Here is an 18,745-nt window from a genome sequence, read left to right as displayed (position 1 = left end):
TAACTCATTTGTATAACCATTAAAACTTGAAATTTTTTATTTTAAGAAATTCGATTTTATACGACCTATAATCTATAAACTAATTTGAATGAAAAGGAGTTAAATAATAAATTTGCAATTTTTGCAGAGCTATTTTGCATAGTAAGGGTTAAATATCTATAGTAAAAATATCCATACTGCTCACTGTAACCAAAGGTGTAATGATTATTTCGTTATCGTTCGTAGACATATTTGTATTTCTTCTAGATTGTGTGTAGTTGAATTCTGCATAAAAGTCTCTAACTCTGCTCCCTGAATTACTGCTTTATTTCTCACTTGACTAAACGTTTAACATTGTTGCAAAGACTCTTGCAAAGACTCTCCCTTTCCTATTTAATCCCACTACAGTTATTCAATCATGGGAAAATTTAGTATATCGCATGAAAATAATTTCGGCATCTTACAAGCATACATTTCTGAAAGTAGTGGAAGAACATAAAAATTATTTATTTACTTTTGTGAAAAAAAAATTGCCAATTTAAAAAATTCCGAAATTCGTGTTATCCTTCCATTTAAAAACTATTCTACTAATTTTAAAAGAATATCAATATATTGTTATGACTTCAAAGTTTAGTTTCGGTTCTCGGAATTTCTAAGATTCGTCTTTGACAGATAAAACTTTTGACCATTTCTAATCTATAGTAAACGATGAATTTTATCCTGAAAGTTTTCTGGAAATTTGATTTTATGAAAGAACTCGGTTGCCAAAAGTGACAAGTTTTGAAAATTTTTTATTGGGAGATATCATGTGTAATAAAAATATGTTATAAATGAAAATGGAGCCAAAAATGTTGTTTAATAATTGTTAATTTCTTAAAAAGAATATAATAATGTAAATATAACTAGGGAAAATGTCAGATAAAAATAGATCAGGTGTCAAAGTATAGGTAACATTTTAAGAGCAACAGACTAGAGTTTTACTCAAAGGTGATTATTACTTATGCGCAGAAAATAACAAACTTTTATGTAAAAATTAAAAAGTGGCTTACAGGCTGTATAAAAAGCATGTTAAGCTCTCTTGGTAAACCAGAGGCCGAGGGGATAATACAGTTGGATCTTGCTAATTTAACTAGATGTCGAACACGGCGAATAGAATCGCGAAAACAGAACTAATTCGTCCTTTTTCCGCGATTCCTGTTTCCGCGGTTGTTAAAAACGTTCCTGTTTCTGCGAAATCATCAATCTTTATTATCCCCCTTCCCAAAGGGGTTACATAGTAGGGAGTGGAGTGGACCTTAACCTCTCCCGTAATGTAGGAAAGGAAAAAAATTAAATTAAAAAAAAAAAAGAAATTTTAAAAGAAGTAATCGAAAAATACTTACGATCTCAGATCTTTGCATGAATGAAGCTAATACTGTATTTAAAAGGAAAGAGAGAGATGTTCAACCTCTGCAATGAATTTTGGCAATGAACTAAAAGATAGTTTCCTAAGTAATAAATATTCTTCCAAAATTCTGCATAAAAGTGAGGTATAACAAAATCTTTCAGAATAAATATTCGTTCTTAAAACGACGTTCTTTGTTCTGAAACGACGACTTCTTTGGTATTAATTGCGCTTTTGCAGCTTTTAATTCTTTCATTTATGCAAATCTAATAAACTATATTTTACTTATTTTTATTCTGAATTCGATAAATGTAACCTTTATTACTGAACTTCCTTTTAGTTTCAGTAATGTCTAAAACATCCATATTGATTAACATAAGATGTGAAAATAACAGCTAATATTGTAGCAGAATTATAAATGAAATAAAGCTAAAGATTTCGAGAGGAGCCTAAACTAAGACACGTCTTCAATCTAACGAAGACTTAACTTATTCAGAAACACACACACACACACACACATACCCCCCCCCCCCGAAAAAAAAAAAAAAGCTGCTCAGCTCATTTTAATGACTCGTCGTGATATCTCCTGAGGAGCTGTGGAAGGGGAAATGTACTCTCCGATTTCGCGGGAATAGGAAGAATTTTGAAAAACGAGGAAAGAGGAATCGCGGAAACAGAACTAATTCGGGTGTTGTGTTGGTGTATTGAGAATACGGCAAAGCACACTAGGGCTATCTGCCTAAGGGAAGGGATGCCTTCGTGGAAGACTTTCTAAGGGAAACTGACTCGTATACACGTTACACATGGGGAAAACCACGAAAAACGCCCATGCAGCCAGCCCGTTCGCGGGATTCGAACCTCGGACCGAACTACCAGTGTTCAGCGATTTTACAGCTCGGCCGCTGGTGAGCCAAACTAATTCAGGTGCGCTGCCGAATCTTTCACGAAAGCATTCATCCTCTAAGGTAGGCATATCAAGCATTATTTGCGTAGCTGAGTAAAAGAACAATCACATTTTGTTGTTCAGTATTATTGAAAGCATAGTAGTAGCATAACTGATAAGACCGCTGAACACTGCTATTTCGGTCCAGGCTCAAGGCGTAATGAATGAGCTAACTATGTGTGTATTCTTGAAGTTTTTTCAATACGTAAAGTTAATATCAGCCAGTTTTTTTATTAAGTCCCTCAGAAAGACTACACCCCTTTTTTCTACAGATAACTCTTGCGTGCTAGACAAAACAGTTAGCCATAATCAGTTAAACGAGCAAGCAATGTTATTGTATGTAGATAAGCAAATGAGCGAAATCTGAGTGCTACCCGACCTCATTTTGAAATTATTATAATTAAAACTTTTAGACAAATTGAAAATTTGATTATGAATATTATGAACATATAAGCATCTCATATATTTATCTGTTCTAAATGTTCTATCTTTTATGCTGTTTAGGTACTAAACATCTATTTCTGTTAGAATTAAAAAATATAAAGCATGATATTTATACAAGTTGTGAATTACTACTGTAAGCAGAAACACGCGTCATTCTGCAGTATTAATATTAAAAAAAATGTCTACAAAATATGCTAACTTGTTCTTTTCCAACATATTGTTTTAATACAAAAGTGCTTTTCTTAACTTTTGCGCATTAAACTGCGCTTTTTATTTAGTTGTTTTAAAAAATATATATAAAAAGGTAGGTTTCATTATGCAGTTTTCTTCCTCTATTGCTTCTCTGCAGACAGCTAAGTATTCAGAATAACTGCCGCTTTTTAGGCATTACCCCTGGGAATTTCCCATACTAGAAGTAAAACCAAGTTCTTTTTTCTTTAATTTTATTTATTATTATTTTTTTATGTGAGTCGTAATGATTTCAACAGCTCATCTTCGAAGCTTATCTATTCAGAGTTTAGGCAACTGAAAGAGCACCTTAGCAGGATTTAGTTTTCAACATCAAATTGTGCGTTTTTTGCAGACGTTAAATGTCTATTTATGGTAGTAATAAAAAATTATGAAAGTGAATAAAAACATGCTGATGATAAAAAAGTAGTTTTCTCGGTAGAAATGTATTTTTGATAACTTTCATGTCTTCTACTACACTGATTCTCTTTGCTATCAATTGTGGTGTATGAAAAAATATATTGCAAGACATAATGCAATGTATGCAACATCAAGTTTCCTTAATTTGTTGGTGTTTTATCAGTTTTCAATGTATGGAGCTCTAACTTAGGTATAAAAATTCCTGTATTGTAAATTTCATATGCTAGATTATATGGATGCTCTAGAAGTTCTTTCCTAAAATCCTCTGAAATTCTGATGGTACTTGGCGTTGATTGTTTTTAACAATCTGTTGAAGTTTGACATTGATTTTGTTCTCTTTTCTTTGAAAAAGGTATAAACTGATTTCAGAGTTCTTTCACCGAGTTAATTTGGAAATTTCAATACATTTAACTTTGTAGGAATACTGTTATATTGTTATCTTTACATTTGCGACTCAATAATTTTCATCGACGCGTCTGTTTTGCATATTTAAAAAAATAATTCGCTATTTTTTTCTGATGAACGTCGAGAAATTTACACAAAACTTTACCGATGTTCTGTAATCTTTTCTTCTTCTTCCGCTCCTTATTTATTTATTTTGCAGTACTTAAATGTATTGTTTCTCTTTCGAAATGATTATTTGTCATGTACCTGAATATTTATCAAAATTAATTTATAATTTTTTGTTATATATAAGTGAAGTGCTTTATGTAATAAAACTAAAATATGTTTATGTTTGTTGGTTAACAACTACTTACTTAATTAACTCACTTATTCCATAGCCACACTACTTATCATATAGCTTTCAAGCAAATTACCCAGTCAGTGCAGAATGATAAGTCAAACGGCTTGTATTTATTCTTCTTTTTGGAAAAAAGAAAAACTAACAGAAGTTACAATTTTTGAAGAAAATTCAAAAAGGGATTTATTTGTATACAGAGCCGATGCCAGAGACGGTGCAGCCCATGAGGCTGAGTTAAGATACTGGATTTAGGGAACGAGAAAATTTTTGGAAGTTAGACAAGCATGAAGAAGCAAAATTTAGGGATGGCAAATTTAGGATGGATTTATAATTGGCATGCAGAATTAAAGGGGGCAAAATTTTTGGAATTTTGAGAAGTATCAGACACCAGGATTAAGAGAGACTCTACCTGACATTATTTCGCCGGCATTGTTTATATTCAGCTTGTTATCTGTGGATGCTTTTGCTTACAGTAGTGAGATACTTACAGGCAATAATAACAATTATTTTGACATATTTATACAAGAAAATCACTGAAGTACTTGTTGGTGCATTTCACTGCCTAAAACGTCTTAAGATATACTAAACCGTTATCGATAACTATGATTCTCCAATATAGAAAGAATAAAATGAACTTATTTGTTTTACAGCATGACGTGAATTGATTAACAGAACATCTCAACATCTCTTTTAATAAAATCTGTTTGTTACAAATAAATAAACGAGTTGCAGTATTTAGAGTAATATGAGCATGTTTTTACTAGAATAGGCACGTGAAACTCAGTATCTCAAGTAGATCATATAATCATCAGTGGACAAGAGTAAAAAGTTCAGTTTCATGCTATGCTTAGTGATGTAAGTGAGTATATAATAGTTAATTAGAATATAGCAATTAATAAAATTAAAAATAGAAGGAACATAAGGAAATCTTGGTTGTAGATGGATGCCTATTTTTTCTTTCCTGAGACTAATATCTTTTTCTGCAATCCGTTTTTGGACGTCTGGAGACATGTTACTCGTACTAGCGATTTTCAGAACGCAGGGCAGATGAATGTCTATTACATTGGAACTCTCTGGAAATTTGTTCCTTTTCATAAGTGAGAAACGTTATTCACATTATTATATACTACCATATATGGAAAAGACATACGATAAAAGTCTGCGGCCTTTGGTGAATTGCGCAAGCAACTATTTATAAAGTTTGGGGATATCTACTTCGCTGCATTTTTGCTTTAAAGTTCAATCGCTTGTGAAGTTCTGTCAATTCCATTCGTAAATGTGTTGGCACATTCTCTAAATCTGTTGCAAAAATATTTTAATAGAGAGAACTATCTCAAACTTTCTTTTTATCGCCCGGGATTGTGTATGCTTTTCGATATTCGATAGAATTCTAGTTTTATTGATATATTATAATGCTTTATTGAGATGAACCAAGGGCTGAAAAAAAAAAAATCTGAAATGTTTCAGATTTTAAATTATGTCCAAAGGGGCGTTTTTTAACATTTTGTGTGTTACCTTTCTTTATTAAATATCACGTTCCTCGCACTTAAACCATAAGATCCAGTGCAAAATAGTTTTAAAACGAGCATATCTTTAGAATTTCCGATACAGAGACTCACGCGCTGGAGATAAAAATGTTTTTTCTGCACAACGTTGCCATTGCTCGCTTTGAAATCCTTGAGTTTGTTAATCAAAAATTCGTCAAAGTTTTAAAAAATAGGAAATCGATCATAAAACAAATTTCAAATTTCAAATTTGGTCTTCCACATGCTCATATTCGTTGGAGGATTACGTTATTCAAAATTCGATGACTCTATGTACCGTTGTTTTATCACAATACGAGAAATATACATACATCTATGCAGATTTGTCATTATTTAATTTCTTCAAATATAATGCAGGACTCTAACATTTTTTGGCAACAGTTTGAAAAGTGAACCGACATTTATGAGTCCGACGCAAAATGCCAAAACGAAACTGATAGTCCTTCGGGATTCAAATCCCTTTGGACTAAAAAAAAAAAAGAAATTAGTCAAGGGCTGCAAGTCTGACATACCTGTATAAGAAGATCACTGAAGAAGATCTTTGATATATTTCATTACCTACAATATCTTAAGATGTGATAAACCGCTATTGGTAACGAGGATTTTCCAGGCTGTCGTTCTGCTTACTTTTCATCTGAATTGGTAAAACTGTTCTGTGAGCGAACATTCAAATAAGTAGTGGTAAAAGTTCCCTCTGCACGTGCATTGGTTATTGTTTCTGACATCGAACTTTCATGATAGGTTGGTGTTAGGCAATGCTCATATAGTTGCATGTTATATGTTTTTGTTTTCAATTCCCTCGATATTTTTGAAAACATTCGTAGATACTTACTCTACATCACTCACGTGCTCCATATTTATTACCAGTAGATATGTTTGTTTTCTGATAAGTTGCTTCATTGCTGGATTTAAATTTGAATTACTGAGATTTCAATATTTATTTTTAAATATTCAAAAATGAGTACGCTAACAGAGTGAAAAAGAGTATGCTTTCTCTAAACTGGCAACACATTGTATTAGGCGATTTTGATCTTCTGCAAGGCGGTCGTCTTACTGAGATCAAGTTCAGTACTGATTTTATGTTCCAAGAAATATTAATCACTCTCATTGACGTTTATTTTAGGGAGGTGCTTCCCGCAAGAGAGTTCACTTTAACTGTAAAGGAGAGGTTTTTCATAGTTCTTAAAAACGTATAGAGATGGACCTTTTCATCTTTTTCAGTATTAAATTCCGTTTGCATTTTTCAACCACGCAACCTTGTTATTCCACAAGGCATAAGATCTTTCGTTTTTCTTCTATGTGAATAGAAAAAAATTTTCTTCTTAGACATGTTATGTTTGATGTTCTATAAGATCTTTAAATCATTTTTCAAACTCAAGGCCCTAAATTGGTTAACACTTGACTTTTTAAAAAATTCACGTACTAAAATATGAACATTATATTTCGTATTGTCATTTAATTTTTAATACCATTAATATAACTGATAATTTTTACATACATTTGCATCCTATTTGTAAATAGCGCATAAAATGTTATGTGCCTCTGTCCTCAGTGCAATACAGAATAAATATATATGTCACGCCTAGCAAAGAGTACAACTTTCCCGAGAGAAAGGTGAAAAACAATTTTTTGTTGCCTAAAATTTCTAAGAAAATGCATATGTAATGCATTATGTACATATAATGTAATATGTTATCATGCATATATAATAGTATACTATGCATATATTGGGTTAGCAAGAAAGTAACTCCGGTTTATTCAAATAAATAGCGTTACGTTCGTTTTGTTAGTTCTTCTGACAGTCTTATAACTTTTTTTTCTTCTGTGATTTGGCAACTGACACTTTTAAGTTGCTATAGAAACAAATTCCGTGTATTTTTACTGTTAATTTACAGTCAGTTTTAACATAGGGTGCAAAAATTACCATTATCCACATATTTTACTTTTTATTTTTATAAAGCCAAGAAAGCGGTTGAGGCTTACAAAGAAATACCTGACGTTCATGGCGTTAATTGCTTAACAGAACGCATCTGTCATAATTGGTTTAAAACATTTCTTTTTCGAGATTTTATAGTTGAAGATTACTAGCGTTCTGGTCGACCTTCTGAAGTTGATGATGACAAAATTAAAGCTATAAGTGAGTCGAATCGTCATATCACTGTGCGAGAGATAGCAGAAAGGTTAAATGTATCAAACACTACAGTTGAAAATCACATAAGATGCCTTGGAGTCGTTCAGAAGCTCGGTATTTGGGTTCAGCATGAATTGAAAGAAATTCATGTAAAGACAACGAACCAATATTTCCAATATGAATTTCAAACGTAAAGCAATCGACACTTTTTTTCTAAAAGATTTATCTGGTGATAAAATGTCGATCGTCCGCAAGAACATTAGTCGAAAAAGATCAGGGTCTAAGCATAATGAACGAGCACAAATCCTCTGAAATGTTAAAATGCATCAGAAAAAGATCACACTGCCAATTTCATAGGAATTACAAACGTTTTTGTGTATTTTTAGCTACTTCGAAGTAACCAAACGATCAACTCAGATGTTTAATGCCAACAACTTATGAAATTAAAGGAAGCAATCAAAGAAGAAAGGGCTAGAATTGGCAAATTGCAAAAGAATCGTGTTTCACCACGACAGTGCGAGGCCTCAACATATTTAGCAACATGTAAGAAATTACTGGAGCTTGGTTGGGAAGTGATGTAGTATCCGCTATTTTTTTTTTTTTTTTTTTTTTTTTTGATAAACATTAAGTTTTATGAAAGTGGGATCATGAAGTTACCAGAAAGATGGCAAAAGACCATCGAACAGAATGGAAGGTATTTAACCAATTAAAGTTCATTTTTGTACAGAAAAACTGAGGATTATTTCACACTAAAAACCAAAATTACATTCTTGCCAGCTCAATATACTAATAACCCCGCCATTGATTGCTTAGAAAGAGTGTGTAGGAGCAAGTATTTCATATGGGCTTGGACGTCTGTTGGCATTTATTTTGAATACAGTTACCAATTTCAAAGGACGAAATGACATCAGTAAAGTATTATTCAAAATATTTGCTCAATTGAGTTTGCTGTATAAGGCATTTTCTCCCTCCTTTCTGCATAACTTCGTTGTGTAAAGGTAGCACACACCGCGTGTATTCGATAGGTCCACGTTCGAGTCTCGGCGAGAGCATTGCTCATTTTTCCCGATTCCTACTTTCAAATAACTCTCTGCAGCTCTTAAGCCTAATCTTAAATCTAATATTGGCACATTTTTTTTCTTAATTGGAGCTTCCGCATATATTTAAAGTCTTTGCATACATTTATGTAACAAACTTGTCCTTTGGGGTAACACTGTAAATAGAAGGGGGATTTTATACAAGTCTCTAACTAATGGCCTTAGAAATTACAGATTAATTAAGTTTTAAAAATAAATTAAATTTCTTTTGATATGCCAAGTCGCAACACGAAGTGATTATTTGCGAAGTTGTGAGTAAAATAAATAAAACGCCTCAACATCAAAGAAAATGAATGATATATACATAACAGTGTGACATATCGTAATGTAAAAAGTAAAAAGTAAAAAAAAAAAAAAAAAAAAAAGATTCTGCTAACATAATTTGTAATGTCGAAATCCAGTTTCCATTTCAGAAAATTGAACTGAACTCATCGATGGTATAGATCTCCGCACCCTGTACAACAAACATTTTATTTCAAATTCTAACAGTATGCATGTAATGAACAATATTATGTATTCTCTGTTAGAGTACATAATGAATATAGTATGTCAGAATTCATATGATCAGAATATATAATGAGCTGAAAACACATTATCGTATTTCCTTCTAATGTTATATCTTCCAACACTAACGGTGGCTTCTCAGTTAAAATATTTATGTCCACTGCGAGAGAAAAAAAAAAAGAAGGGGGACATTTCTATATCTCCCGTTCTGGCTGATGGACGAAGTTTAACTTGCGTTTTTCATGTCTCAAAAGCTCGACTTAGGATATTAGGATATGTATTAGATTTATATATAACACTGTTCTAATATAGGTATTTTGACACAAAATCGGACGTTTTCTGAAATGGCATGCCAATTGCTTTCCATATTTCGATTGTACGACTCAAATTATGCCAAGCTGCCAAGTTTTGTAAACATCGCATGAGTAGTTTTTAAACCATTAGCTCTCAAAATTTTAGTTCCTCAATGTTAATTGAATTTGATACATATTTATTTATATATCTGTTTTTTATTAAACTTATTTGATTCTTCCTTTCATATTTCGAAATTTAGCTTCATTCAAAATATAATTCACCTATTTTTTATGATTTATTTTTAAACAATTTTTATAAATTTTTCGAAAATAATTTTGAATAAAAAGTTTTGTTTATAAAAATTTTGTCATCATCTTAAAGTAGATGTATTTATAAGCATACCTGCAAAAAATAAGAGTCTTTTATTCAAAATTTAAGAAGATATCGGTGGATTTACATTTTTGGGACGTTTTTAAATTTGACTTATTTATAATAAGTCATAATAACGATAATGTGGTTTACGCACATTGTTAAAATTATTTGAAAGTATGAACGATGACCTTTTCTTCTGCTCTTGGACAATGAAGTAAAAGGAAAGGAAAACCGGTTGCTATAAATTAAGAAGTTCGTTAAGTGAATTATTCTTGGCGCAAACTGAAAAGAAATGTGACAAGACAAATTTTTAAATTTCTCTATAATTTTCTCACCAAAAATTACAAAATCTAGGCATAATGAGTCGTAGGATCGAAATATGGTAAAAAATTAGCATGTCCTTTCAGAAAAAGTCCGATTTTGTGTCCAAATACCTAAGTTAGAACAAAGCTATATATAAATCTAATATATATCCTAAGTCGCGCTTTCGAGACATGGAAAACGCAATTTAAATTTCGACAATCTGCTCAGTAGAATGGGAGATATAGAAGTGTTTCCCCACTTTTTTTTTTTTTTTTTCTTTTTCTTTTCTCTCTCTCTCTTTTTTTTTTTTTTTTTTTTTTTTTTTTGAGCAGTGTACCTATCTCTAGTAAATTTTCGATTTCCAGTTATTTTACTTTGTAGAATTTTTTGTTATTCTTTAACAGGCCAATGTCTGTGATTTTTTTTTTCTACAGTGGAGTTTTAAAACGGCCAAATAGTGTATGATTAGCATAATTTGTGAACAAACATAAAATGGTGTGGAGATGAGAAAAAAAAACTATTGTTATGAACTTTGTTTTATACCTACCTAGAAAATTTTATCTCTACATAAAATCGACGCCTTATTATCCTTACACGAAACAATGCGTGGAAGGGTGAATTTAGGGTTGTTTCTGTACTCTAAGAATTCTATGATAATGTAAAAATTAATGGCTTACATAAAAGTTTTTTTTTATTTTCATGAAGTTTTTTTTATTTAAATATAACGAAATTTTCATTTTAAGGAATCAGATAGACTTTAAAGGACAATGAAAAAGCTTTCTGTAGAAAACATACATAATGTTATTTACCTTTCCCCTTTAAACTCAGTTAGCTATAAAGTTAAAAAGTGTTTTATAGTTACCTATAAAACATTTTTTTTCTGAAACGTATCGTTGGTGAGGTATTTCACATTTTCAGTTTAAATAGCTCACTCTGCATATATTCTGTGATCATTTTACAGGAGGATTCAAAGAAAATCAAAAATGCCAGGGACTTTCATAAACTTATCTTTTGTCATGACTAATATACATACATGGCATCATGTGCTGGAAATGATATATCCTTCTATTGTTGTTGAGCGGATGCAAGATTTTGACGAATTAAGTTGCTTCATTGTTAGTATCAATAATCTGTCCTTGAGTTGTTCTCATTTCTGATATTGGCTGGAACAGCATTTTAAATATTATTTTATGATTGAATTGTGCGTAAATTAAACTCACTGAAAGAAAAATGGCTACATATATTACGATTTTCATGTATTTTGCAGTGGTATTCTAACATAAATGTGTTTTTACTGAATTATTGTTTTGACAAGAATTAACATAAAATTAATGAAACTTTTTAATTTCTCCCTCAGCGCCAGAGCCTCAAGGATCTTCTTCCGTCTCCAGTCTAGATTGCTTGTCTCTCATAGTTGAAAGCATCAGTCCGAATACAAATAGTCTGATTACTACAGTTTCTATGGCAACAGATTCACGGCCACTCTAAGACTGACAACGAAGCGGCAGATATTAAAAGATTATCTTAAAGCATTTCAAATGCAGCTCAATTTCACATCAAAGTGTTGACTGTTCTGTGATTAATGTTTATATCTTTTAAACAGAAGAAATTTTCAAGAATCATGGTCTATTTTTTATCTTCGCCTTTCCAAAACGAACAAAGACTTTTGATGCGAAAAGGAAAACAAAACGAACTTGAAGCATTTTCTTTTTTTTTTTTTTTTTTTTTTTTTTTTTTTCCCTTTTACTTTTTTATCTGAATCATGAAATTCAGTAAGAGCTGTAAGAGCTGAGTTATTAAATACAGTGAGAGATTTTTCTAAGTAGTTAGTTTCTAGAATTTCTACGACTGAATTTTAGCATATGAGGAATGATGCATATGAGCATATGAGGAGTAATGCTTATGTATCGGTGATGCCTAAAAAACTGCAAATAACACGGCGAAATGGATGTAATATTTTAATTTATGAGTATTTTGAATATTTTATGAGCTTTACGTTTACAAAACACTTTAAATAAGGAGATAAAAATTGCGGTAGCGTTTGATCAGATCTCGGAAAAGGTGATACTATAAATATCTGCTACATTGGGGGAGGGAATAAATCGCTTCACTGTATCACAAAAATGCCACATTTTTCCCGACATTAATTAATTAGAACATTTTTATTAACATTTATGCATTTCTTTAAATGGCTTTCCATCTCATTTTATTCTCAGTTTCATAAAATAAATTCAATTCTCGTTTAGTAATTCTTTGCAAAATTATTTATGTAGTATGATTATCTTTTATTCATGATAACTATTTCAATTATTGTATCATACATAATATTTTTATATCTTTATGCAATATATTAATACTCTATTATAATTACGCTTTGAGATGCATAGATAATTAATTGAATGATAATAAGTCTATTCTGATCTTATTAAACATTTAAATACTATACAGGTCCGTAATTACCATGAGGTAGTGTTCCGAGCTCTGAGCTTAACGTATATGGGGGGAGGCATTGAGGATGGGAAAATATATCGACTTTTTCATATTCAAGATTCTAGTTAAAATAATTGGAGCAGATTTATTGACAATACTTCAGTTCAGCTTATGATAAATGGAGACACCTGGTCTTGAGATACCAATGGTTAGCAAGTATTGTTCCACATGCATCATTAACTAGATTTATTTTAATTTTAAATAATAATTAATTACATTTTATATTACAATACATAATGTACTAGTATAAATTTTGAAACATATTTATATGAAACTGCTATAAAAATTGATAAAGTGCATTTTTGCATTAAAACTATAGAGTTCATAAAGTCCACGATTCATAGAGTCCATAAAGTTTGATCAAACATTCATAAAATCGATCATACAAACAATCATAATGTCTTAATTAAACCTTCACACACCTTATGCTCATAACGTTACTGCATGTGAGCTTATATACAAAATAATGAAATTTTAAAGAAGTAAATATGCTGTCATTGCTATCATTAAGCAAGATGGCGAATATTTTTTCCCAACAGAGCAAGAAGATTCATAATTTTACAAATTGTAAGATGTCTTTTCTTAATAAGGAATCTTTTGAAAGGCATGACATTAGCCGAAGGAAATTTAATATGCCATTGTTTCTTTTAGGGACACTCCATTATATAATGATCTGGAGACTGTTAATAATGAATCATAGTTTACTTTCATCGCGTTTACGTACCTGATGTATGCACATCATGCATCATGCCCTTAGCTGTTCTCGTGACTGTAGCTAAGTCTTAACGCTTATTCTCACAATTGAAATTAATCAAAAAATTCTTTCCGAAGCAGTATGGGAAAGAAAAGGTTCTTCAGTTTAGATTGTCTCTCAGTTAAATGTAATCTAGCCTTGTTAAAATAATTAATGAATTTCCTTCCTTAGCAATTAGAAAACAGAAATTTAAGTAATCCAAATGTAAAAATAAAGTATACTGAATAATTGCTAGTAAACATTTTACCTTAATTATATTGCATATGTTTCAGATTACGCTCTGTATAATGTCAAACAGCTTCGGATGTCATTCACTTAACAGAACTAGTATGACTAAACAGGAATCAAAGCATACCAAAGAGACATAGCAGTACATGACAGGAATAAAAAAATAACATATAACAGCACACACATCAACGAGACATTTATCGAAAATTGTTTCATACAGTTAAAGTGTATACAGCTATTTGAATTAGTAAGAAAATGTTCAACGACAATTACAAAGAAAGGGTTAATGTTGGGGAAAAGAATTAAGTTTGGCGTCTATTATCATTTGTTGCCCAATAAACTCTCCCCGAGTCATCCATGCTTTTAGTTATGGCCCCGGTAATATATGTTTGTAGATATATGTACATCTTGAGAGCACATTCTCCTTATTAAATTTAAAATCTCATAGGCTTTATTATTAATTTATCCCCAACAAAGAAATTAAGGGCTATAATTGAAAAGCCTACGTCCCAAAGCTTCAAGAGGAATACCAAATATAATTTCTATTTAAAGCTTCTGTTGCATTTCGCAGGATGAAGACACAAAATAGAAGTCCATCATTTAATTTTAACACAATCGGATCTTAGTTAAACGGGACGTGGGTGAAATTTAAAGGAGTAGAAGCAGCGGATGGCAGAAGGAGAAGCTAATTTTTTGTTAAACTCGAAACTTCACAAATTTGTACGTTCTCACTACCAAAATCACTTATATAAAATCATAAATCTCCGGGCTAGTTTGCGGTGTTAATTTGGCTAATAGATGAACTTTTAAGATTAAATATCAAAATTCGAAGTGATTACACATTCAGGGAACCTGAATAACGTGCAAATGGGCGGTTAAACAGATAATTATTTTATATTTATCAGTACCTAACATGACCTCTGATTAGTTGATCGCTCGCAGCAAAATGCCTAACTTTAGTAGTCTGCTTTGACATTGTTTAGTTTTTTGACAGAGAGTTGTTATTTCGAAGCATTCAGTGTGTTTTCTGGCTGTACTGAAGAAACTCTGTGTCGCTCATTACACGTGTTTTATCTGAACTGAAAATTTTTTCTTCGTGTACTCAGAAAGTGCCTATTTAATTGATCACTACTCCTAGGTATCGATTATCTGACGGATATTATGCCGACGTAAAGGCCCAGGGGCACCTCACATGAATGAGTCTTAACTGTAGTTCCCATAGACCCAGATTCCGAAATTTAATATAAATTTAATGTTGTTATTTAATGAATACATATTATCAATCCTTAGAAAATACATTCTATATTTAGCACCTTTTATGAATGAGTCTTGACCGGAGTTTCCCAATCGGAAGAACGAAGTAGAAGGGAAGCAAACAAAAGACCCGGATTTCGAAAGATCGAACACATAAGCGGTAAATAAGACTACAGTAAGCTGGAATGTAACTAAAAGAAGTAAAGTGAAACGTGAAATCCCAGTGTGATACTTTACTTTACTTGTAACTTTACTTATAAACACTTTACTTGTTTGGAAAGTTTCTTAAGTGTGAGATCATACTCGGGTAGCTTAAAGAAGAATCTGCTCAAAATAAGTTTCGAATAACAAATGAAGAGGAAAATTGATGAAATACTAAAACAAAAATGAAAATGAAATTGAATGCACTGAATAAAAATAAAGTAATTATGAGAATGTAATTTATAAAATTAAAATAGTCCTTAGAAGGAAAAGCTGCGTACATCAGAGGAAGAGGAAAATTATAGGAATATTTAAAAAAATTTTACAACTTATCGTTAAAAAGTTAGAAAGAAAAGTAAGCTAGAAAAATACGATATACAAACGACAAATTGTTAGATAGTGAAACTGTCTTAGCAAGGAAAAACAACACCGAAACCAATGTCAGGTGCAGTGTAGCTAAAATTGAAGAAATCAAAATTCTAGAAATGGTCTTTTTCATTTAGAAAATTTAATATCATTATTTAATGAATACATGTTCTCAATCCTTAGAAAACCCATTCTATATTTAATTTACCGTTCTTCTTATAGTCTTTCACGTCTAGAAGTCTGAATATTATTATTTAGTAAATTCGTATTCTCAGTTCTACAAGTAACTAAATTTTTCAAATGTACCGCACATCCAACATATTCAGAACAAACTTTTGCTCGATGCAAATTCTAACAGTCACAGTTACGGCGTGTTTGTTAGTGCTGAGCAGTTTATGAGGGAAAAAAGTTTTAAATGAAAAAGCCTGAAATAGCTAAAATTAAAAAAAAAGAAACACTAATTTCCTTCAAATTATTTAACGGTAAATAAATTAGATCTAATAAAAACCGAAAATGTTTCTTAAAATTTCATATTCCATTACTGCACCTGCTTAGAAATGACTCTTGCCTTAATGAATGTGTTTAAATTTAAGCGCTTTAATTGTGAGAATTTAATGTACACATTTGAATTGTGGCTTTGAAAAATCCTTCACTAGAAGAAAAAACTGAGAAATAAATTTCTGGCGACGAAGTAAGAGCGGCTACATTATTTTTTAATGTAGTTCATATTCCCCTTTCAATGTAGTTCCATATCCACTCGTACTTCACCTTAGCGGAATCATTTGGCGAAGACGATATGAACTGGTATGACGTTTCGTGACGTCAGATTGAACGAATACGTCATTGAAAAAGACGCAAATTAATTATGACGTCATATTTGACATTAATTTAGTATGCTGTTAGTAAATAAGTAATACGATTTTGTAAAAGATTTCTTTGGGAATTAGCCACATAAAATACTTTTTATTTTGGATCCGGTTGAAGTCTTAAATGTAATAAATTAACGTAATATAACTCCATGGTTGATTGCTATTTACTTAAATATATATATATGTTAATAAATGAAGGATTATCTTAGAAATTTTAGCAACTGTGGTATTTTTATTGGAGGTTCTAAATTTTACTGTATTTAGATTTAATTCCTCAATAAAGTTATTAGAATTCATACAAAGTAGTTTAAGCAAACAAAATTTCATTTTATTAAAATACCTCAGAAAATTTTTGATTACATTCCTTATTTTTTAAATATTTATCCTAGACCTTGTACTTCCAGTTGCAAAATTATTTCAAAAGATATATAAAAAAGAAGTGGGCAGAATTTGACTGTAGGTAGGGAATTTGCGAAAATTATAGGTATAGTTTTAATCTAAGAGTCTGTGAATATAAAATCTAATTTCTTACATCTTCTCTAGAGAACAAAATTTCAATTAGTGAAGCATTTATAATTCTTTGCTAAAACCATTGCCAAGTTATATTTTGACTTGCGAAGTTCCCAGTATTTTCTTGGAACCAGTTAGAAATGTTAGAATTAGTGATAGTTTTTCCAATTCGGAACCAATAATCGTTAAAAGGAGACTTTGTTTTCGATTTCTTTCCAAAACTGTAAAAAAGAAATTTAAATTTTTAATTTTTAAACTTTAATTTTTGAAATAAACATTGTTGAAAATTGTTTCATTTTTGAAAATGAACAAAAAGCGAAGAACAAAGGACTCCTTCAATTTTTAACGCAGATTGTAAAAGGTCTACCTTTTTCTTTATGATCCAATATTCAGATTCATTTTACTTTTCAAAGAAGCCTTTAATAACAGGGAAAATGTCACTTCACATTTATGTCATTCTTGTTGATTAATATATTTTTATGATTATTTTATTTGATTTTTTCCAATCTCAGCTATAATTTACCTCAAAATTCCATATTAAGGTTATTTTAACTTTCAGATGTGCCTTTTTTTTTTTTTCCTGAAAGATTTAGTTGCAAAATATGAAATTGTGTTTATGAAGATAAAATCTCTTTTACAGTAATTCATTTTCTTAAAATCGCTTTCAAAATTGGCATTTCTAATGTAAATTTTATTTTATGATTGTAAACTAGATTATATATATTATAAGTGTTAGAGATGATGTTTTTAGTTTAACATATTTACTGGATAATTAATGTCAGTGCCATTAAAAAATGTCTCAATGTTATCTCAAAATGGTGCCATATTTCTAAATGGTGCTAATGTCCATCAGAAATATGAAAATATTATGTGAAGATGAATTAAAATGTTATCGGTGAGAAAATGAATGTAAATATTGTACAAAGTAGTTTAAAACAATTGCTATTTAAACTCTTTAATTAAAATATTGTGCCTTAAAATGTGGAGGATTTTATAAAAATAATATTTTTCTTTCAGGAAACTAAATTATCGGAAGCAGAATTTTATTCATATAGTTTCTTTGTTTTTGTATAATTTTGCTGTTAGAAAGCATAATAATATTTTTATAACACTGAATAAAAACTGCAGTTAAATTAAAAATTTTTGTGTCGTGAAAAAAATTCTTACTGTTGTACTGCAAATAAATGAGTGCCTTTATATATGTACATATTTTTAAGTTTAAAATAAAACGTTTGTGTGTACTGTATCTCTTCCATATAATGAAAACAGGAAAACAGTTCCAACAATTCCATGAAAACATTTGGACAATTTTCTATGCTTTTTGGAAAATATCGTAGAGAAGCAAAGCTACCATTCCTTCCCTGGGCATCACTATGAACCATTATTTCAAAGTTATAATGTCATTATGTCACACTATTTTTCTTGCTTGAATTTCTCAAAAAATTGATTTCATTTATTTGTTTAAGCATCGAATAGAGCAGAAGAAAATCTTTTAATTTAAGTTTATATGAGGTTTCTAACTTAATTTCTAATTTTGGGGGAAAAATCGATGGACTTTTTATTTATTTATTTATTTATTTATTTATTTATTGGACAATTTGCCGTAGCAGAATTGTTGGAAGCAAAAAGGTGATTACTTATTCACAGTTGGAGAACGATTTTTATATGAATAGTTTAATAGATAACAT

At 30.7% G+C, this 18,745-nt stretch overlaps 1 protein-coding gene across 2 annotated transcripts in view; it reads left to right on the top strand.

Moving 5' to 3' along the window:
- The window catches only part of LOC118200847 (uncharacterized), a 188,841-nt gene extending 170,538 nt beyond the window's left edge, over positions 1-18,303 (top strand). For both annotated transcript variants that reach the window (XM_035372836.2, XM_035372828.2), the window contains one exon: positions 11,743-18,303. In XM_035372836.2, coding sequence (XP_035228727.1) covers positions 11,743-11,873 — 131 coding nt within the window. In that variant the 3' untranslated portion in view covers positions 11,874-18,303. The remainder of the gene's footprint in view (positions 1-11,742) is intronic.
- The last annotated feature ends 442 nt before the right edge of the window (positions 18,304-18,745 follow it).

This window comes from Stegodyphus dumicola, chromosome 10 (assembly GCF_044657685.1).
Source record: "Stegodyphus dumicola isolate Sdum_Otavi_A_Nest chromosome 10, ASM4465768v1".
Classification (NCBI taxonomy): Eukaryota; Metazoa; Arthropoda; class Arachnida; order Araneae; family Eresidae; genus Stegodyphus; species Stegodyphus dumicola.
This window is presented reverse-complemented; position numbering and strand designations above follow the sequence as displayed.